The 23,350-nt window shown below is 46.3% G+C and overlaps 1 protein-coding gene across 1 annotated transcript in view; it reads right to left on the minus strand.

Moving 5' to 3' along the window:
• Positions 1–17,069: 17,069 nt before the first annotated feature.
• Positions 17,070–23,350, minus strand: part of ca10a (carbonic anhydrase Xa) — a gene marked incomplete in the record, with an annotated part of 129,310 nt that continues 123,029 nt past the window's right edge. Inside the window, 3 exon segments of the mRNA XM_030341126.1 lie at positions 17,070–17,354; positions 21,631–21,805; positions 22,638–22,786. Of these exon segments, the coding sequence (XP_030196986.1) occupies positions 22,670–22,786 (117 nt within the window).

The following is a 23,350-nucleotide window of genomic DNA, read 5'->3' on the forward strand; positions in this document are numbered from 1 at the left end:
TCCTGAATTAGGAAAAAATAGATAAAGGGCGGTTCAGCTGGCGAGCACATAGACCGTGTAAACCCCAGTCCCGCAGTCGAACTCCGGCTAGTATTTTAGTGTTTCATGGTTGTGCTCTCCAGAATGTTAACATTTATAGGTAAATAAAGACAGTTATATTAGGGGGCCCTTAAGTTTGAGAAGTGCAGATAACATTTTCAACACTTGGTGCGGAATGAAAAGTCAGAAGAGCCCCAAAAAGGCAGTACCGGAGAGTAAAACCGCCCTCGTGTAATACAGGCCTTAACCTTTTGCACAAATTGTACTCGCTGTGACGTCTCTTTAGTGTACAGTCACGAGCCTTGACTGCAGGCGAAGAGGGAGTGCCGGCTTTAAGTCAGCAAGGAACAGAGCAAGACAGAACGAGAGACACAGAGCACGGAGGGTGACGTCTTAGAGATATTATGTGTTTGTGCATCTTTGGCAGCATGCCCCATGTAGAAGGAATATGCTGACAAGGTAAAATCTCCGGAAATTCTCCTCAAGTCATAACATATAGCGTTTCCTGCCTTGTGTTTTGACACTGCCCGTCTGTTGCCGAGGATGTTTTTGTGAAAAGAAAAGACGACAACAACAAAATAAACATTCATCGTGGCTTTCTCTGTGACTTTCTTGCCCAAAAGGCATTTAAAATTGGTCTCTATTTTGATTAAGACAGCTTGCATCACAGCTAAAAAGCCATCAATCACAAATATAAAAACAACAACATAATTGTTTCTCTGAACGGCGATATGGCACATCAATATTCCCCCTGAATGCCCTGGTACCAGACATCGTGTGCCTTGCCCTCACTCATAAAAATAATCAATGACTTAAAGTCGGGGAGATAACAGGATGCTGAATGCGGATCGGGCTGTTATCGTACGCCTGCTGCCAAAATCTAATCTGAGCACTTGAGTGTGAAGCCAATCCCAAACAGCATATTTATCCACCGTGTGACTCAAGACACAATAGCTGTGTTCACCTCATAGCTCAGCCGGCTTCCACTCCAATCGCAGATGGAGGAGGAGGAGGTGGAGGAAGAGGAGAGGGTGTTGACAGATGAAGAGTCATTCAGGCCCACAGACGAGTCTTATTTCGACACAATTGGTGCTTTGAAAAGCGTTGGGTCATGCAAGGGCGTCCTCAGAGCCCAAAAAACACATTGTCATAGTTACTTATTATCTTTTCTTCAGATAAATTCTCCCTCTGCTCTCTTTGACTCACCCCCTCGAACACCTGGACACAAAAGGTTTTCTATGGGTGCTTCGGCCAAGCGGCAGGCCCAGAGGTGTTTGTGGTTGAATTAAATGAATGAGTAGCAAGAACAAACAGGCATGAGACACACTACACACACGCGCGCGCGAGCACTACACATGGGCGAGTGTTGCACCGTGTTACACATGCGTAGTTTCTGCACACACTTCCAAATGTCTTTCAAGCCTTTGAACGGTAATCAAGTAACTGCATAATGATGTGGACACCCCCCCCCCCAGCCCCGACACACATACTAGGGCTAGTAAAATTCTGTAGACATAAAAAGAGAGATCAATAAAGCAGGAATTGCGTCAAACTCAATTTGGGTTGCAACTTGAAATTGTGAATTACCTTGCCGTTCATTTTCTCCATTTTCCATCAAATATGCAACATTGTCTCCTGTGTGACACACAGAGTGTACATCTGTCTTACTATGCATTACATCATTCAGTTATGAGAGTTTCGGTAAACAACATTTGTTTTTTTTCCCATAAGGAATGTCAGACACTGCTGACAAATGGCTCAACAAACGAGTTCAGGACGTGTCCTCTGGTGGCTCCAGGAACAACCAACGACAACAGTCTGGAAACCTCTATTCGAAGGCCTCGGGAAGATTCGATAGAGTCACTCAAATGATGATCAGAAATGCTGCTCATATCGTTGTGTGTTGGTCAAACTCTAGTTGTGATTTGAGGATTTCTCCCCTACCTCAACAGTTGATTAACAAACATGAGTTGCTTCAGTAAATCTGCAAACTTTTCAACAAAGGTTTCTTTAAACAACTGCAGTGTCTCATGGCAACACTGTGTTGACCGGTTGTTATTGCCAGACATTGGACTCTTGTGGTTGAGGAACGTGTAGCAGCAAACATTTGGGTGGGAGGAAGGCTCCAGGTCAATTCTATGTTTTTTTAGGTGCTGTGCTCATCTCTATAATCCACCATCATCGCCAAAACCAAAGCAAAGTGTAACAAAGCGACACTATCTATGTCATTCAATAAGACTACAACTAATAGGCCTACTATGAGCACTACCACGACTACTACCTCTGTTATGGTACATTTAAACAATCATGCTACAAACTCACTATAAACCATTTGATTCTGCGACATGTTATCACTACGGTTGAAAAACAAAAGGAGATCTTGTTTGAAACTTAAATTTAGGAAAAATATATATTTTGAACCCGACTTGCTTTTCGTCTTATACGTGTGTTTTTTTCTGACGAGTTTGGCGCAGAATAAAACAAAAAATAAAAAAGTGAAGAAGCCTGTCCGTGAGAGATGGACAACACGCAAACGAAGACGGAGATGGAGACGGACAGCAGCCGTCCCTGCCTCCGTCATGTCAGCTCCGAAGACGACAATGTGTTGTTTTTTTTTTCTTGCTTTTTATTTCCTTATTTTTCTGCAGGCGCTCGGCGTATGCACAGGAGGGACATGGCTGTGCTGCCGCTCCTGCTGGGAGCATCCTCCATTTCCTGTTTTCATCTCTCCTGCACTCCCCAGACACACGGGAGGAAATGAAGAGTAGGTTCCTCTCCCTGCATATTTCATCACATTTATTTTACTTTGTCTGCCCTCTCCACTCTCTGCTTTATTTTTTTTTTTGGTCCCTTTTCTTACCGCCTCTTCACAAGCTCAACCCCAAGGTGCAGGTACACACACGCACATGGTCAATCTCTCTCTCACACACTCAAATGTACACACACGCACACACTCAAATCCACACACACACACTCAAATCCATACACAAATCCACACACACACCACACACACCACACACACACACACACACACACACACACACAACACACACACACACACACACACACACACACACACACACACACACACACACACACACACACACACGTTCTCAACTCGCGCCCGTCCTCGCTCTATTATATCTGCGAGAGCTTCTCTTGGAACAGCTTGAATAATTCTCTTTGTGTGATTCCAGGCTCCACTTTCCCCCCATCTGTCTCCCACAAAAGGTCGAGAAAATTGTTGAAAAAAAAAGAAAAAAACTCTCGGGGTCCGCAGAAGAATAATTTCCCCTTGCATCACTGCGCTGTTGTGTTGGCGTCGTACCTCGCAGGGCGCCGATACATCAGCGTTGTCCCAGGGGCCCTCAGCGGCTTCTTACTCAAGCTCCAGCAGCACTCGGCGGTCCGCCGGCTTCCGGCAGAACGCCGCTCCGTTGGCAGCGCACCTGCTTGGCTAAGCCTCGTGCGTTTTGGTTCATTTCCAAGCACCTTTCCCCAATGATTACTGGATCGTGCGTTAAAACAGAATAACCCGGCGCGGTATCACCGCTGACGAAACCAAACCGTTTTAATCAGCCCCATCAGCTTCATTATAATAATATAATACAACGTAGAACGTGTATAAAACAGTGATAGGTGTTATATCACGTCAGCTGCCAAGGTTTATTACGGTAATATGCCTTATCCGTCAAGCGCAGGCCGGACGACTCAGACGACACTCTACACACACACGGGCCCTCGTGTGAGTTTCTTACAGTCAACACTCTCACCGTTTGGTGAGGCACGATAAGGTAGAAAATAACCACTTGCTAATTCCTCCTGTCTGTCACCATCTGCGGCGGGTGTAACGCTTCGAGCACTGACTCACCGCCGTCTTGGATGCGCATCAAAACAGACCTGGAACGGACTCACACCGGAGCACTCTGCCCCCACCGAGCGGTGGACACGTTTACATATTCAGCTGCGTCTGCATACGTCTTATCGGGGGTCTCTTGCGCCCTGAGGATCGAGCGAAGGAGGGCAGAAGATGTTACCGATGGGAGATAAGAGGAACCTAGCCCTTCAGAAGACAGGATGAAGCGGCTTCACTCGGCCCACGCCTCCCCTTATCACTGCCTTATCGTTTGTTATCATCAGCCTCGTGGCTATGGGTTAGGAGGGCTATGCCGGAGCTGTTTGTAACATCAGAAGGGCTGTTCCAGGCTAGGCTTCCTGGTCGCACTGTTCCACTTATAGGCTGTTTAAAAAGGTTTTAGACGAGTCGTGTCCGCAACGGACGACCCAAATAATGTGGTGTGTGTCTGTGTGTCTGTGTCTGTGTCTGTGTGTGTGTGTGTGTGTGTGTGTGTGTGTGTGTCGGAGAGTGAGAGAGGGAAACGGTGGAAAATAGCCCCAGGGTGGCCAATTATTAATATTTTTTTCTGCAGGGATAAACACACGCAAACGGATGTCACGGCACTGTCAGCCCTCTGGAGAATATGAGAGGGTTATGGAAGGTCTCTGTTCATTGATGCACTAACCTGTGATTCCGTTCACTCATTTGAAACAACCATGCTACAGGCTAGCTCCTATGTGTTCATCCAGTAACGCAATCGTTACCTCACATTTACACACATCACACACAAATGAGAGGAAAAGACAGAACATTTGCATGGAATACACAAGAGGAAATTAGATGAGGTCAATAGGTTAGGGCCTCCCTCTTCTATACATAAGTTCCAGAGAAAGACCACGCCCCAACCTACATACCCATGACCACCTGTACTTCACTTCCTGCCTCTTGTAGAACTCTTCACTCACACTCGCCACCTCCCTACTAACCCTCCTCCTCCCCTCTCCTCCCTACTATCTAACCCTCCTCCTCCCCTCCCTATTATCTAACCCTCCTCCTCCCCTCTCCTCTACTATCTAACCCTCCTCCTCCCCTCCCTATTATCTAACCCTCCACCTCCCCTCCCCTCCCCACTATCTAACCCTCCACCTCCCCTCCCCTCCCGACTATCCAACCCTCCCCCTCCCCTCCCTACTATCTAACCCTCCCCCTCCCCTCCCTACTATCTAACCCTCCCCCTCCCCTCCGTACTATCTAACCCTCCACCTCCCCTCACCTCCCGACTATCCAACCCTCCCCCTCCCCTCCCTACTATCTAACCCTCCACCCCAAACCCTCCCTAGTATCCCTTCCTCAAGGTGGGTGCACCCAGCATCCCGCGTGTCCTACCAAGAGCCTTCTCCAGCCCCCCCCCCCCCCCCGGCCCCCGCTAACCCCATCCTGCTCATCAATAACCTCAATGAACCGAACGCCGCTGAAGGAGTGGCGCTCTGTGCTCCAGACACCCCCCAGGTCAAATAATGATGTGTCAGACATGCACCTCTGAGTGGATAAGCGAGGCGAAAGGGAAGGGCATGTCTGCCGCGACGAGATCTCCTGCTGCACGCTAGCTGGGCCTCTCTCCCCCCCCCCCCCCCAGCACTGGGGCTGCCACTAAAGGACCCACCGTCCTCCGTTCATCATCGAGGACGTTGGATTCATGGAAATGACATGAATGTTCACTCGGCGGTTTGGGTCGTGTTCCTCAGAAACTGCTTACTCGGCCCCCATCTCGTGCCCCCCTCCTGCGGGAGGGAGGGCGTCCACTCGGGTCTTTGAATATTTCAAAGGACAAGACATCTGGTTGTGTCTGAGCGCAGCCTGCACCGGAGTGTACTCCGAGGGAACACTCTATCCTACTCCGAGGACCTCACACTGAACACAGAGAGGCATTGTGGCGAGTACAGTCCCCCACATGCACAGAGGCTGAAGTAGCCTTTGAATGTGTCTCGTCGGGTTATGGCTCATGCCAGCGTATCTCCTCTATGACAGATCACTGCGCGCCCGCGCGGCTCTCTCTCTCTCTCTCTCTCTCTCTCTCTCTCTCTCTCTCTCTCTCTCTCTCTCTCTCTCTCTCTTCTCTCTTCTCTCTCTCTCTCTCTCTCTTCTCTCTCTCTCTCTCTCTCTCTCTCTCTCTCTCGTGTGTACTGCGTGCAATAAGTGATTGAGTCAAAATGGCGAGTAATCGAGGTAAAACTAAACCCTGGGTTTGGGTCGCTCCACCACAGCCAGGTGAGGACAAGGCCTTTGTAATAACCTAAATGGGTCCAGCACAGGACTCAGATTAGATCAGACCTTCCTTGTTGTGGACAAACTGGATTACCGTCTGTTTTTAACTGATTGCAGACAGGTGGGCGTGGGGCTGCTGGATTGGAGGAGTATAAAAAGGTGAGTGCCGACACGTGTGATTAAGTGACAGTTTAGACGATAACAAAAACAGCTGTGACCCAACGGTGAACTTTAAGCCGCTTTGGCTTTGCCACATCGCAGCATAAGCACTCATATTACTCCCATAACTCACATCACCAGCTTTTGACCAAGGCTGGTGGCATCAACCGGACATCCAGCACTACTGTAGCAATGACCACACACTCAACACCTGAGCGAACCCGTAACTAGGTCCGGTGATACTTTCTTACAGCGCTTTGAAACATCTGAAGTAGCTCCTACCCACCAATGTTCTTCACAGATGAAGCCGGTCTGGTGGTGCAGTGATCCATGGGGGAACTCAAAATACTCCAAAGGAAATTCCAAATATAAATCCAAAAGGTTAATTGATTGTGAACAAAAAAAGGCCCCAAAGGGAAAATGCAATGTCCTTTCCCCCTCTCACTCTCTGATCATGAAAACTATTGTGGGTGTGTTCCAATTAACCTACAATTACCTCCACCTGCTTTAGTTGACTCAGCATTCCCAACCAAACATTACACCATTAGACATGAAAAAATAAAAAACACGACCCTATTCAACACGATGCCAAACACAGGGTCTTCGTATCCAACTCCATCGTTGTATATCAGCCAATTCTGTAAATTTGATCTCATTCATAACTTTAGTAGTTTTCCTATCCAGATTACCTGTGCAATATGCCCACACATATAATTTTATTTCAAATACAAACACATTTGATTAAATTATGCTCTTGGTTGGATGCATATTTCATCTATAATTAGAATATTCTATTGATGCTGTAGTTTCTGTTTATATTGCTAGTTGTGTTTATCTATTCTATTTACTTTGATGTTTCTGGCTTGTGCTCAGCAGCCGCAAAGAACAATTTCCTCCGGGATCAATAGTCATCCGTATCTGAGCCAACGCTCTCTGGTGCTAATGCCATGAGTGGCCGCTGGCAGCAGAGTAGAGCTGCATAGTGTCCCTTTAACTATAGATAGCATAGTGTCTCTTTAGCTCTCTGTCATTTTCCTTAACTTTTTTAACTTAAGCGCCCCTTTAACTGTGGCTAACATACTGTCTCTTTAACTGTCTTTAACTAAGTATCCCTTTAACTGTGGCTAACATAGTGTCTCTTTAACTCTCATTAACCTAAGCGCCACTTTAACTGTGGATAACATAGTGTCTCTTTAACTCTCTTTAACTTAAGCGCCACTTTAACTGTGGATAACATAGTGTCATTTTAGTTCTGGATAACTAAGCACACCTTCAACTGTGGATAAAATAGTTGCACTTTAACTGTGGTTAACTAAGCGTCCCTTTAACTGTGGATAACATAGTGTCAGTTTAACTCTGGAAAACTAAGCGTCCCTTTAACTCTTGATAAAAAAGTGTTTATTGTACTTTGGCTACCAAAGTGTCTCTTTAACTCTGAACACATAGGGTCTCTGTAACTATCTTGAACTCTGAATAACATGCTGTTTTTGCAGAATTCCTGCATCTCTTTAATGTGGGACATGAAGGTGAGCGGAGGGGAACTTTAAAGGTTTGCTACCGATGCTCAGTCTGCTGGCATATAGGTCTGCTCTAAGTGATAACGCACTAGTCATTATAGGAGAGTGCTTTCTAGGCGTGACATTTACAATATGTTTGTTCTGTGTTGCTCTAGATTTCTTCGATTTAAAACATAAATGATATGCAAATAGCCTTCTGCATATGCATTCTTTGATATTCCCTCTGTGTGACTCTCACTCAGACACAAACATACACACACACACACACACACACACACACACACACACACACCACACACACACACACACACACACACACACACACACACACACACAGAACTCTGGCATTGCATTGATGAGTGCAATATTCTACCCGTGTTTAGGTAGGGTTGTTTTCAAACAACCTATCCTACTAACCCAAACCAACCCTAGTAATATTTAACCAAACTAACCCTACCGATCACCAAACCCCAACCCAACTAACCCCAACCAAAGCGTTACTATACTAACCCCAGTTCAACCTTCACCATACTAACCCTTACTCCATCACTACTAACTCCAACCCAACCCTAACCCTACTAAACCCCAACTCCAACATTACTAACTCCAACCTAATCCTACCCAGGTTCCAAACTCACAGAGTTGCAGAGCCGCTCTAGTACTCAAAAACTGCTGCCTTGGATAGTGTGTAGTACCAGCTTCCTTTGGATTCATTCTGATACCAACATGGCGCCTTTTCTACTGGACTTACTGTCCAGCAGATGCTTTGCTTGGATGTTATGCTTAATCCCTGCTTATGCTATCCTCAAAGGCTATTGGTTGTAGAGGCATCTAATGGAAGACATTTCAAGGTTAGCAAAACAATGGCAATATATTACACAAGTGTACAGTAAGTTGCAGTGCCTTTCTTGGCTTTTTCTTCTGCATCTCGAGCAGAGCACACTAACAAACGGGAAGCAAGGCATGAAAGCTGGCTGCTACAGAGCAGACGTGACCCTTAGCAACCAATATATGCAAAACATGGAGACACTATTCACTGAGAGAAAAATCTCATCTCTTTTTCCTGCAGCCTGTTCCTTGAGTTCTTTTTTTTTGTTGAAAATAACCAAGTTACTGAAGCTACAAGTGCATTAGCATATGAATAGGGACGAGAGGTAAGTGTTTGCACCGTGCCAAGGTAGCAGGTGTGCGGCACACAGTGTTTGCTCCAAAGTGCTCAAGTTGGAATGAGATTGACCTAAAACACAAACACACAGCGCCAATGGAGATTTAATTTGTCTAGCGTGAAGTCAGTCGGGATACTTTACACGAATAAAATAGGACATTCATATTCAGAGATTCAAATAATGTGAATATTTTCTTAGGCTAACCACAGTGGAACATTTCTAGAACTCCACGGAAGAAAGCCCTACGCACAGTCGGGTAAGCTCCGACAAAGACACCTGAGAGAGAAAGGAAGTGAGTTCTGTGTCACAAGTCAGCCATGAAGGGCTTGACAGAGATCAGGTGAGTCTCCAGGATGCTCACATGTCACACGCTTCACTGGCTGCTTCCAATAATGGACGACCTGCCACACTGTTCATACAGTATAGATGCTGTGCCAGCTAGGATGTTACGCTAGCTAGGCTGTAATGCTAGCTAGGCTGTAATGATAGCTAGGCTGTAATGATAGCTAGACTGTAGCGCAAGCTAGAATGTAATGCTAACTACGCTGTAGTGCTAGCTAGGCAGTAGCGCGAGCTAGGATGTAGGTCGAGCTAGGCTATTATGCTAGCTAGGCTGTAAGGGAGCGTACCTATGTTCCCCGGGTCCTATGTTCCCCGGGTCCTATATTCCCTGCTTTGTATGTGACCAGGGAACATAGGATCCGGCAAGCAAATTATTTTGTCGTAGGATGGTAGGGGCAAGTACCGCCTTTTTGGCCTCTGATTCGCCTTTGATTGGTTAGAATGGCTCTCTCCGATTGGTTATGATTAGGGTTAGGGTGAGGTTTAGGGTTAAACCTCACCCTAACCCTGACCCTAACCCTAACCCTTCGCACCTGGGGAACATAGGGATGACCCCGGCTGGAATGCTAGATAGGCTGTTATGGTAGCTAGACTGTAATGCTAGCTAGGCTGTAGCGCGATCTAGGCTGAAGCGCGAGCTAGGCAGTAATGCTAGCTAGGCAGTAATGCTAGCTAGGCTGTAGCTTGAGCTAGGCTATGGTTGGTTTTTATAACAGATGTACTAAAGGGTAAGTTAGCCACATTCTTAGCAGTAGAACTCAAATCCAGGAGATTTAAAAATTGCGATCTGAGGCAGAAACATCATAGGAGTCGGATGCAACGGTCCAAAACCCACATCACACTCGGAATGGCCAGGCTGTGCGTTAGAAAAACGCCACTCTGCAAAAGCGCTTCAAGCAGCAATTAGCAGACCCCTCCTATTTAACAGAGAATATCAGTCGGTTAACATCTTTACCCATTCCAGTCAAAAATAATGCAGAAATGTCCAACACTAGTGTGAGTCCCTGAACAGCACAGATTTCAGCCGACGTGAAGAGAGCATTCGGTATGTCTCATCGAGACATATGTTTGGCCACCTGCTTGTGTATGTTGCACAAACACCTCGATGCACATTTTGGTTTGAACGCTTCGGAGGAAGGGACGGTGAGGGAGAAGGTGTGGTTCCGTGCTGATGATGACAGGCCGGCTGCTGGAGAGTGTTAGTCTGGGCGAACACGGCGCCACAGATCCGGGGCTTTCACATCCGTTTAGTATTCAGCACGGCGCTCCCAGAATTCACTGCAACAAAAAAAAATCCTCGATGAATAATTGATGCTGCGGGAGCTGCACTTCTCTGCTGTTAATTGAAAATAAGGAAGCAGGGACAGTGAAACATTATAATGTATACATCATGTAAGCATATAAATGTATACAGTGTCAGATCCCTGGTCCGAATTGGTCATCGTCGCTCCAGTAGCCAATGCTTTTAAAAGATGTCTTCATTAGGGACGGCCAGTTTTAATAATACAATTAATCACATTTCACTAGAAATAAACCATGCGTGTGTAAGTACGCTAATGTTGAGTTAAAATCTAAATCAAACTTCACCTCTTTTTGCTTGAAAATTTGCCTACATCTTGGCTACAAAACCATGATGATTAGAAACAACTACTGCTACTACTAGTACTGCTACTGCTACTACTGCTATACCAAATAATAATACATAAATAACAGAAAATGCTATTATTTAACAAGTCGAATTTCATCAACTTACCCTAAGCTAAAATCCTGCAGGTGTGATTAAGTGTTACATGATGTTTGCGTTGCTCCTGCTACATCATGGAAGCCCCTATATGCTCCAGGGAGCAGCGCTTCGTTTCATCCTCCACTGCAGTGATATCAGGGCTGATGTCTAACTGTTAACGGCTCTTGGTGAGTCAATATGGCTTATATGAAGACCTCCGTTAGCCTCGATGTTAAACCGTGTTAACACCATTCATTCAGGCTGTTTCACAAGGCTTGCAGGTTTGGTGGACCTAGACTGTAAGTACACACGGGACTGAATAGATAGTATACTAGTGTATTGTGTGTATATACTATATACTGTAGTTTAGATGGCATGCTGTATGGGATTGCTTAGGTTTATACAGAACCGTAAATCATAACAGGTAAGGAGCTATGCAGTGCACAGGCAAATAATCCTCGCTAACACCTTGCTAATGTTCCATTAACGTTGCTAATAAATTATTCTTTCTAATCATTGACAGTGTGTAAGGAGTTGACAGAGAGACAGTGTAAGATAACGAGAGAGAGAAAGTGAGACGTCGTAAAGCAGTTGGAGAGAGCAGGTGTAAGTGAGCGAGAGAGAAAGAGGAGGGAGGTGAGCGAGGGAGGGAGAGAGAGACAGAGTAAGGAAGGAAGAGAGACAGACAGAGTAAAGTAGTGTGTGAGAGAGACATAGTAAGGAAATAAGAGAGAGAGTATGGAAGTGAGGGAGAGGAAAGAAGGAAGAGTGAGACGAGAGAGAGAGAGAGAGAGAGGAGAGAGAGAGAGAGAGAGAGAGAGAGAGAGAGAAGAGAGAGAGAGGAGAGAGAGCGAGAGCGAGAGCGAGAGAGAGTAAGAAAGTGAGGGAGAGAGAGAGAGAGAGAGACTGACAGAGTAAGGTAGTGTGTGAGAAAGATGCTAACATTAAGGTTATCAGGTTATTCTTTGCAACACTGCAATGCTCAATAAATTATTGGTTACTTATCCATAATTACAATCTGAACACCAGACTGAAATATCGCTTTCAATTACACACCAGTCCCTGTGTTTTGGTTCATAAGACAGTCCTAAGTTTTAAAAGCTAATTGGTAAAATCCTTTACTTCTGCAATAACCTGATATGCCCTCTGGATTATGTCAAAGAAAGGGACATATGGGACATCTTATTTCCATCACATATTTCCAAGCGGAACAGCGAAGTAGCAGCGTGCAAAAGGTAGAAGGAATTTGACTTGATCCCCACGAAATGTGACAAACATTTGCCAAACACATTCCAATGTTAAGCCGGTTAGAGTTAAACCAGTTAAAACAGATGGAGAAAGATCAAAATCTGAGTTCAGGACGAAGAATGCGTGTTTGCCAAGAAAAACAACCTTTGATTACACCAATAAAAACAAGTCACTATTTTTGCTATCATCCGGTTCTTGAAAAATAAATGTTACGTGGTACATGCAATCCATGATGTTATGTTGTGCAATACATGATGTTAGTTGTAGAATAAATGTAGCATCTGACGCCAGTGCCTGATGCTTGCTAAGCGGGTGTGCGTAGAAGACGCCATGTCTAACATGACGTGGATTATCCGCCGTTCCTGAACCAGAATGCGATTTAACACGCATGAGTGTCCGGGCATGACGGCATGTATGGAATAACAATGCAGTCACAGTTGGATGTGGACTGAATGAACGCCGCCACAGAGGAGCACCAATAAACAGGTCAAAGCAACGAGCGTTCATCTGGACGGCTCACCGTTTTTAGACACTTAGGGTTCCCGTTACTCAGGTTGGGGCTCTCGTGTAATGGGATTACACAAGCTGTCCATCAGGGCTGTCCTGGGGGGCCGGTATTGTTGAGCCTTTTCTACAATATATCTCAAGAGAAGATGACAATTGGTCCATCTTGGTGTTGTTATCTTGATTTGTGTCACAGCGTCATTGTAAAAACCCTGCTGTTCATTAAAAAGCACTGCAGCACTGGGACATGTATGATGTTGTTCAAAGGCCTCCAGGACTGCAGGTCTGTTGTACATATGCATATTTACAGTATATATAGATATCCATGTGATAGAATCATAAACCCGTAGTTAGGATCAAGTACCAACATGTATTATACCAACATATATATTATAAGACATATTTAGAATTATTATTATACGCAGCCAATATAGAATTATTATTATACCCAGATACATTTAGAAGACATTCTAAATGTCTAAATGTAGACATTTAGTTTATACCAAGATATATTAAGATTCATCATCATACCAGGATACATTTAGAATTATTTTTATACCAATATACATTAAGATGTATTATTATACCAGGATACATTAAGAATAATTTTTATACCAATATACATTAAGATGTATTATTATACCAGGATACATTTAGAATTATTTTCCGACCAAGATACATTTACAATTGGATGTTCTTGTAATCCCAGAGTATGAAGGATACCATTGAATCATGCCCCCTTTGAACAAGGCAGCAAAGTCTTTCTGACTGCCGTTCTCTCAAGTGTGAGACATAGATGCTCCAAGCTATTGTTCACAATTTCCTGTTTGTAAAAAAGTTTTCCAGTTTCAGTAATACTTTTTAGTTTGTAAATAAAGTGTCATCGTTTTGTAGAAATATTTCGGCATCATTAAAACAGTTTTAACCTGATTAGCATGAACCAATCAGAAGGTTTCAACGCGGCCCTTCCTCATAAACTTTATTGACGTTCATACTTAGCTGAACAGGATTGATGATCACCTCAAACAAACTCTCTCTCTCTCCTCACAGCTGCTGCTCTCTCGACCACCTTATTAAATATTGATGACGTTCTCCTTAAATGTCCTTTATACCATCGCCTCACGGAAACACTGATTGGTCCTGGGAGGGGCCGGACCGGGCCAGGACCAGACCGGGCCACGGCCAGACCGGGCCAGGCCCGGGTAGGGGCACCACATCTGCCTTGTAGTGGAGCTGGACCACCGCTTAGCGGGTTGTTGGGCATACCCGGTGTGTGTGATTATGTGTGTCTGTGTCAGTGTGTGTCTCTGTGTGTGTGTGTGTGTAGGTGTGTGTGTGTGTGTGTGTGTGTGTGTGTGTGTGTGTGTGTGTGTGTGTGTGTGTGTGCGTGTGTGTGTGTGTAACACACTGGTCGTTTATATTAGCCGTCCCTCAGGTTTGACAGTCCTGCCTCTGCTGGTTTAACGAGAATCATCGTGTCCATAACCTTGACAACTGAACTCCCATCTCCTCTCCTCTCCTCCCTTTTCCTCTCATCTGCCAACTATATAATAGATAGACATACACGCGCACACACAGACATACACACCCACACACACACACACACACACCCACACCCACACGCACATACACACCCACACCACACGCAGAGGAACCTCAGAGCTCAGAGCTACAAGACGAGACATCTTGAATTGATTGGGATACAATGGTGGAGGAGTGGCAGTCAAGGATCAATGCTGCCGAAATCCCACCCACCCACAAACACCCACCCAAACGCGTGCGCACACACACACACACACACGCGCACACGCACACACAAATGGAAAACTAAAATGAAAATTCATGGCAGTCTGAGACCACCATATATACTATATCTCCTATCCTCCACCCTACATACTGTATGTCCTCCACCCTAGATGTTGTGCCTTCTCCACCCTACATACTGTATGTCTCCTCTCCTCCACACTACATACTGTATCTCCTCTCCTCCACTGTATCTCCTGTCCTCCACACTACATACTGTATCTCCTCTCCTCCACACTACATACTGTATCTCCTCTCCTCCACACTGCATACTGTATCCTCTCCTCCACACTACATACTGTATCTCCTCTCCTCCACACTACATACTGTATCTCCTCTCCTCCACACTAAATACTGTATCTCCTCTCCTCCAGCATATATACTGTATCTCCTCTCCTCCACTGTATCTCCTCTCCTCCACCCTACATACTGTATCTCCTCTCCTCCACACTACATACTGTATCTCCTCTCCTCCACACTACATACTGTATCTCCTCTCTTCCACACTACATACTGTATCTCCTCTCCACACTACATACTGTATCTCCTCTCCTCCAGCCTATATACTGTATCTCCTCTCCTCCACTGTATCTCCTCTCCTCCACACTACATACTGTATCTCCTCTCCACCACACTACATACTGTATCTCCTCTCCTCCACACTACATACTGTATCTCCTGTCTGCCACACTAAATACTGTATCTCCTCTCCTCCACACTAAATACTGTATCCCCTCTCCTCCAGCATATATACTGTATCTCCTCTCCTCCACTGTATCTCCTCTCCTCCACACTACATACTGTATCTCCTCTCCTCCACACTACATATTGTATCTCCTCTCCTCCACACTGTATCTCCTCTCCTCTACACTGTACATCTTCCAGCATACATACTGTATCTCCTCCCACATAGATACTGTACCTCCTCCAGCCTACATTCTGTATCTCCTATCCTCAACCCTACATACTGTATCTCCTCGACACAACACACCCTATATCCTCCAGCATAGATACTGTATCTCTCCTCTCCCCCACCACTGTATGTCTCCTCTCCTGCACCCTACACCCTGTCGGATCTCTCCTCCACCCCCAGACGGATCTCGACGGGTCACGACTCTGGGCTCACCCCAGGTGATCCCTCCCCCCCGCCCCCGCCAGCCCCCCAGACGGAGGAGGGGGTACGACAGGGACGTAGCGCAGAGCTAGATTAGCGTGGCGCCGCGGGGCATATGAAAGAGCAGATCATTGCGTGGGACACCCGGGACCTCGCTGCAGCTAACAGATCTGTGCTCCGTGGGGGGGGGGGGGGGGGGGGGGGGGTTGTGAGGGGGGCGCCGCTATCCTTATCTTCATCCTCTAATTGCTTCCTGGTGTCTCAGCAGATGCAGATCCCATCAGGAAGACGAGCGACGCAAGCGGAGCGCGTTCAGGCACAACACTGAGGGGGGGGGGGGGTGGGGGTAGGTGCTTCAGGAGAGACTTTGACATATCAGCATGTTTTTAATATGGAACAGTACACATTATTGGGCTGATAACATGACTCAAACACAGTGTATGACCATTGTAAACAATAAACAGAAAAAGGCAACAGCTCCGATGGGGAACTGCCTCAAAGTGCGCCGACGCTTTCATATTTTTTTTTTGTTTGTAAATACTCAACATTATCTCTTTTTTTTTTTGTGTAAATCATCTTAATAGATCTTTTTAAATATTTAAGGTTTTTTAACGTTTTTTATCTTTACATAGTCATTTTTCATCAGTAATTCATAGTTATAATATGTACAAACCGGGCCTGGGCGCTTTGGGTCACGTTTTGGGCCAAAAAAATGCCGATAAGTAAGTAAGTAAAGAAGCTGGAGTCTCGGAGAACGACTGATAAGGCAATGTTTCCTTTCTGCATGCCTCGTTGGTCTTAGATGACGGCAGGTCTGGTCTGATTGTGGGGTCTGGGTTCGCGGTGCCGGGTCTAGTCTGGACCAGAGGGGACGGGGAGGGGTGTGGGGGGGACAGGGGGGGGGGGGGTGTCCGGGTCTATGTCTGTGTTGAATGTTCTCACCGCTAGCAATAACTTTATTTACAAAGGCTCAGGATAGTCGACATGGTCCACGTAGTCCGTTCCAATTAAATGCTTCCGTATCTTGGGAGGGTTTCGGGCTGGGGGGATCGGGTGAGGGGGGGGGGGGGGATCGGGGTTGAAGGTCACATGTCTTAACTTTTTTTTCACCAGGCCATCCTCGATAACACAAAAAAAACAAGAAACGAGCGAAGGGGATCTGTATCAAAACTCTCCGTGCGGATACGTGGATGAGCCGGGAGGACGGGCTAGCTCTCAGAGAGTATGAAAAGAGAGGACTCTTTGCTTCCTTAGTTCATCGTGTCCAAATGTTTCTTTAATTATTCTTTTATTTTTTTTACATGAAGTCATCTTGATGTGATGCCCCCCACCCCCCCCCCCCCTCCCCCCATCGAATCCCCCCCTGCGTTTACAGACGTCTCTCTTTCCGTTGGCTTAAATCCATCCTCCTCCTCCTCTTCCTCCTCCTCCTCTTCATCTTCATCCTCCTGCGTCCTTCTCTTCTCCTCCGTCATCTCTCCATCCGTCCGTCCGTCTGTCTCCTGCCGTTCCTCCGTCTGACTCCACGAGGGGGGGTGGTGGTGGTGTGGGTGTTGGTGGGGGGGGTGGGGTGTTGGTGGGGGGTGGGGGAGTCGTCTGGGAGGGCGGGGCCCCTACTTCAGCAGCCACTCGTTCACTGCAAGAGAGAACAATATATTCACAGCGCGCTCGGCCTTCCTGTTTCATCGTTGCTACGGTAACTCTTTCCCCCGCCCCGGACGGACACTCTCGGGCGGGAGGGCCTGGATGTCTGTTGTTTTAGAGTTGTGCGTTTTGGCGAGGGATAGGTGTTTAGGTTTGTCTGTCTGTCTGTCTGTCTCTGTGTGTGTGTGTGTGCGTGCGTGCGTGCATGCGTGCGTGCGTGCGTGCGTGCGTGCGTGTGCGTGTCTGTGTGCGTGTGTGCGTGTGTGTGTGTGTGCGTGACTGCCCGTGGATGTGTAATGGTGTGTGCCGAGTGAGACACACATTTTACCGCAAGCCGTATAAAAAGTGTGCAATAAAGAGGGTGCCTATGGGGCCGTATCGTATAAAGCTGTTGCAATGGGGTCTTCATAGTTCACCTCAACACGGAAATAATGAAGGAGAACATAGTGGCCCCACTGTATAACGCTACTGTATATAACACGCTTCTGCTGTATAATACTAGGGTCTTTAACAAGCTACTGCTGTAAAGTACTACTGTGTATTACAACATACAGATGTATAATACTAATGTATATAACAAGCTACTGCTGTATAATACAACTGTGTGTTACAACATACAGCTATATAATAGTACTCTGTATTAGAACGTACCACTGTATAATACTGTTTATAACAAGCTACTGCTGTAAAATACTAATCTGTATAACAAGCCACTGCTGTAAAATACTAATCTGTATAACAAGCCACTGCTGTATAATACTCCTGCATATAACAAGCAACCGCTGTATAATACTACTGTTTATATCAAGCTACTGCCGTATAATACTACTGTTTATATCAAGCTACTGCCGTATAATACTACTGTATATAACAAGCTACTGCCATATAATACTACTGTATACAACAAGCTACTGCCGTATAATACTACTGTATATAACAAGCTACTGCTGTATAATACTCCTGTGTATTATAACATACTTCTGTATAATACTACTGTATATACTGAGCTACTGCTGTATAATACTGTAATTACTGCTGTAAAATACTATATACACTGCTGTACAATACTACTCTGTATTATAATGTACTGCTGTATAATTTGACTGTATTATAACATACTGCCATATAATACTACTGTGTAGTATATCTGAACGAGTATTATAACTATTGTACAATGCTATGTGTAGCAACGTTCCGTGTTCCTGCTTATCCCACAGGTGAACATCCGAGAACCGACCAATAAGAAGCCTTTTCACTGCCTTCTGCTAATGCGATGTGGCTCACCTTGAAGGTGTTTACATCCCGACCCGATGAGGCTAATGAAGCACTAGTGCTTTCTTCCATTGTCTTCCTGCACTCTCCGCTGACTCCCAGGAGAAGGAGGAGGTGTGTGTGTGTGTGTGTGTGTGTGTGTGTGTGTGTGTGTGTGTGGTGTGGGTGGTGTGTGTGTGCGCGCGTGTGTGTGTGTGTGTAGACGTGGGCTACCTGCCAGCCTATTAATTGCGCTGAAAGGGGTCTCGGCAGGTCTTTGTGAATCGGTGTGTGTTGTTGTGTCTATGTGTGTGTGTGTGTGCGTTTAGAGAGAGAGAGAGAGAGAGAGAGAGAGAGAGAGAGAGAGAGAGAGAGAAAAAAAGAAAAAAGGGAGAGAGAGAGAGAGAGAGAAAAAGAAAAAGAGAGGGAGGGAGGGGGAGAGAGAGAGAGAGAGAGAGAGAGAGAGAGAGAGAGAGAGAGAGAGAGAGAGAGAGAGAGAGAGAGAGAGAGAGAGATGATAGTAATATGGGTTTGGGTGGTGCAGGTAGTAGTTGGTAGTAATATGGGTTTGGGTGGTGCAGGTAGTAGTTGGTAGTAATATAGGTTTGGGTGGTGCATGTAGTAGTTGGTAGTAATATAGGTTTGGGTGGTGCAGGTAGCAGTTGGTAGTAATATAGGTTTGGGTGGTGCATGTAGTAGTTGGTAGTAATATAGGTTTGGGTGGTGCAGGTAGCAGTTGGTAGTAATATAGGTTTGGGTGCAGGGGTGTGAATATAGTGTGACAGGTGGTCAGCAGTGTTGGCTCGTGATTGATAGGACTAGGCTTACCGAAAACGCTTTATTAATAAATCTGAATTCAAGACCTATTAAGCATCTGTCTCTCTCTCCCACCCTCGCTCCCTCTCTCAGTTCAATTACATTTGCTCTATTGGCATGAATGATGAAAAACTATTGCCAAAGCATTTGACAAACATAACAAAACAACAATAAATAGTTACACATTCCCGAATGATAACATTGACAAACGAATACATTATGAATACCAAACAAGTTTGTAGTCAGAATGAATTTCCAGTAATACGACCAGAATCAATGTATTTAGCAGCATCTGTCCTTCACACAGATATGACAGATTCTGAGAGAAGTGAAGTCAAATTAATTAATGACACATTATATATTCAATTAATTAATGATCTTTTTTCCTTGTATTTCTTAGATTGCTCTCTCTCCCTCTCCCTCTCTTTCTTTGTTCATGTAATTAAAACCCTTTGTTTTAATTTTATGCTTGGTAAAGCAAGCGCAATCGTCTTGTTATTTATCTATTGTGGATTAAGAAATAAAAGCGTAATAATCGTTAAAATAAGAAGGGGTGTGGGGGGTGAGGGGATAGATCCCAGGGCCTGAAGTATCTTGAAGAATAAGAAGCTTATATGGAGTGTTTTTACATAGAGCCTAAAGTGTTAGGTGCCTTACTAAGGGTCACCTCCACTTTTAGTATAGGAGGAGCCGGGAATCAAACCACCAACGCCTTCGGTTGTCAGATACACCGCTCTACCTCCTGATCCACCTCCCCCATAACACAAGATGTCTCGTGTCGGCTGAGACACAACTAATTGATCGTAGGCGACGCGACTGCCATCAAAATCCGCGGAGAATGTCGAAGGCAAATCTGAACAAAGAAGTTCAGCAGTTGTGAAAAACAGGAACGCAGAGACAAAAAGAGTGTTGTTTTCCCCCGAGGTATGATTTGAAGTGTTTGGTTTCTGTTCTATAAACATCCAATCAACCCCGTTATATTGTCTAATTGCATCTGCTTTAAATCTTTTAAATGTGTGTGTGTGTGTGTGTGTGTGTGTGTGTGTGTGTGTGTGGTGTGTGTGTGTGTGTGTGTGTGTGTGTGTGTGGTGTGTGTTGTGTGTGTGTGTGTGTGTGTGTGGTGTGTGTATGTGTGTGAGTGTGTATGTGAGTCTTAAAAAGTCTTTAAATGAAGAAGAGCCAGCGGCGTTCCAGACTGCTAGGAGGTGTTTGTTCAGCAAACAGCAAGGAGAAACTTCTCCAGCAGCAGAGGAATGGGTTTACACATTGATAAGCGAATGGAAAAAACACTATATATAATGTACGCTGCGCTGCATCACGTATAACCAGCACATTCTCTCTGAGTTTGCCAAAGATCAACGCTTTTTTGGGGCCTTTGGCGTTAACTGCTGACGCTAAGGGTGTCGTTGTGCGTCTCCATTTGACGCAGGGGTTTCAACTCCTTTTCAAATCCCTCCACGGCGATATCTGACGCCCAGGGAAAGCGCTCCCGCAAATCTTTTTTTCTCCTCCGATTGGTTGTATGATTCGCCACTGAAACGGGTTAGGGTTAGCGTAGTAGTGGTTAGGGTTAGGCTAGTAGTGGTTAGGGTAGAAGTGGTTAGGGTTAGGGTTACGCACATATTACTGTGGAGGGATTACATTGTAATGAGTTGAAACCCCTGCGTCAAATGAAGACACACAACGACACCCTTTGCGTCAGCAGTTAACGCCAAAGCCCCAAAAAAGCGTGGATTTTTGACGAACTCGGAGCGAGACTGCGTTGGTATAACAATGTGTTATTAGAGAGAGAGAGAGAGAGAGAGAGAGAGAGAGTATTCATATTAAACTTTTGAATAACTTTTTAAAGTATTTTATATCTGACCTTTACTAAGTCTACAAAGGGTATTCAAATTGTACATACATCTTTCTTACCCTTTGAACTAGGCTGCTTCGTCAATGTTATGTTTTCCATGCCAAAACATTTTATTCTGAGTTGTTAGGGCTAGCAATAGCTCTGGTTGGTAGCTGTTCTTCGCTAAATGAAGGAAGGAGGGAGCGAGGGTGCGAGGGAGCTAAGGCGCGAGGCAGCGAGGAAGCAAGGGAGCGAGGAAGCGATGAGGGAGCGAGGGCTGGCGCAAGCTTGGTTGGTAGCTGTCCCTCAAAAGGAGGTAAAGGAGGAGGCCAGCGCTACGTTGTCCCGGTGGGTATCTGTACTGTACCTCGGTACTGGAGCTTCTGGGCCCTGTTGTTGGGGCAGTCCTTGCCCTGCATGCTGAAGTTGATGTTGGTGCGCATGCAGCGGTGGTTGAGCGGCTGCACCGGGCGCACGTTGTCGCTCATGCTCAGGAAGATCTGAGGCGGCTGGTTCTGGCTCAGCAGACGCAGGGAGTGCATCTGGGAGAGGGAGGGAGAGGAGGGAGAGGGAGAGAGAGAGCGAGAGAGCGAGAGAGAGAGAGAGGGCGAGCGAGCGAGAAGGAGAGAGAGAGCGAGAGAGCGAGACGAGAGACAGAGAGAGAGACACAGAGAGACAGAGAGAGAGAGAGAGAGAGAGAGAGAGAGAGAGAGAGAGAGAGAGAGATAGAGAGCGAGAGAGAGAGAGAGAGAGAGAGAGCGAGACAGAGAGACAGAGAGACAGAGAGAGAGAGACAGAGAGACAGACAGAGAGAGAGAGAGAGAGAGAGAGAGAGAGAGAGAGAGAGAGAGAGAGAGAGATAGAGAGAGAGCGAGAGAGAGAGCGAGAGCGTGAGAGAGAGAGAGAGAGCGAGAGAGAGAGAGAGAGAGAGAGAGAGAGAGAGAGAGAGAGAGAGAAGAGAGAGAGAGAGAGAGAGGTCATTTAATTGATCAATGGTGCCCATCAATGGTCTGATCACCTCCTCACAGCCCTGGTCGCAGCAGGGTGTGTTGTAGCGGCGGGAGGGAGGGAGTGCTGTCCAGTTAAAGGCTGCCGTGGGAGGTGATGCTTGGCAGAGGCCAGCTTGGGGCTGATAAATATGTCTGTGTGCGTGGCTGTTTGTGTGTTTGCGTGCATTTTTGTGCATTTGTGTGTGTGCATGTGCGTGCGTTAGTGTTAGTCTGTGTGTTTGTGTATGTCTGTATGTCGGTGTGTTTGTATGTGTGTGTGTGTGTGTGTGTATGTGTGTGTGTGTGTATCTGTGTGTCTGTGTGTCTGTGTGTCTGTGTGTGTGTGCGCTGGTCTGTGTTTGTGCGCGCGCCCATGGCGACTCACCTGCATCCGAGTGATGTACACGGGCTTGTTCATCAGGATCCACGTGGCGGTCTCGTAGCAGGGGGGATGGTCATGGAGCCGTCGTAGGTGATGAAGCTGTTGGTCTCAGGGTAGATCTCCTCGATGTTCAGACCCGTCAGTAAGTAGGCATCATCTGGGGGGGGGGGAGAGGAACAGGAGGGAAAGAGTTAGACAGTTTACAAAGCGGCTCCAAAGGCCCCCCATCTGTTAGCCGCCGCATGCAGCTGCCGCGGCGCGAAGCCCCTCCCCCTTTTATGTCCCTCGTAAACGCGTCGTGCTCCCAGCGCCACCACCACCTAGCTCAAAACAGTGGGAGAGGGGGCCCAACAAACGCTGTGACGAACCCACGTCTAACAGGTAGCGCGACGAACCCATTCCCCGCCGCCGTTCCTCGTCTTTCACAAATCATTTACTGAGGCGAACGATGACACACGCTGGTGTGGGGACGGAACACTACTAACTTAAAGAGTTATTACCCTAACACCCCCATAGGGAGCGCTGTAATATACAGAGACACCTCCCTCTCCCTCCCTCCTCTCCCACCCTGCTTTCTCCCCCCTCCCTCTCTTCGTCTCTGCCTCCTCACTCCATCCTCTCCTGTCTTCTCTCCCTCCCTTCTCCCCCCTCACGCTCTTCGTTTCTCCTCCTTTAACTCCCTATACCCTCCCGTCATCTCTCCCACCTTTATCGCC

The sequence above is a fragment of the Gadus morhua genome, chromosome 18 (genome assembly GCF_902167405.1).
Source record: "Gadus morhua chromosome 18, gadMor3.0, whole genome shotgun sequence".
In the NCBI taxonomy this organism is placed as follows: Eukaryota; Metazoa; Chordata; class Actinopteri; order Gadiformes; family Gadidae; genus Gadus; species Gadus morhua.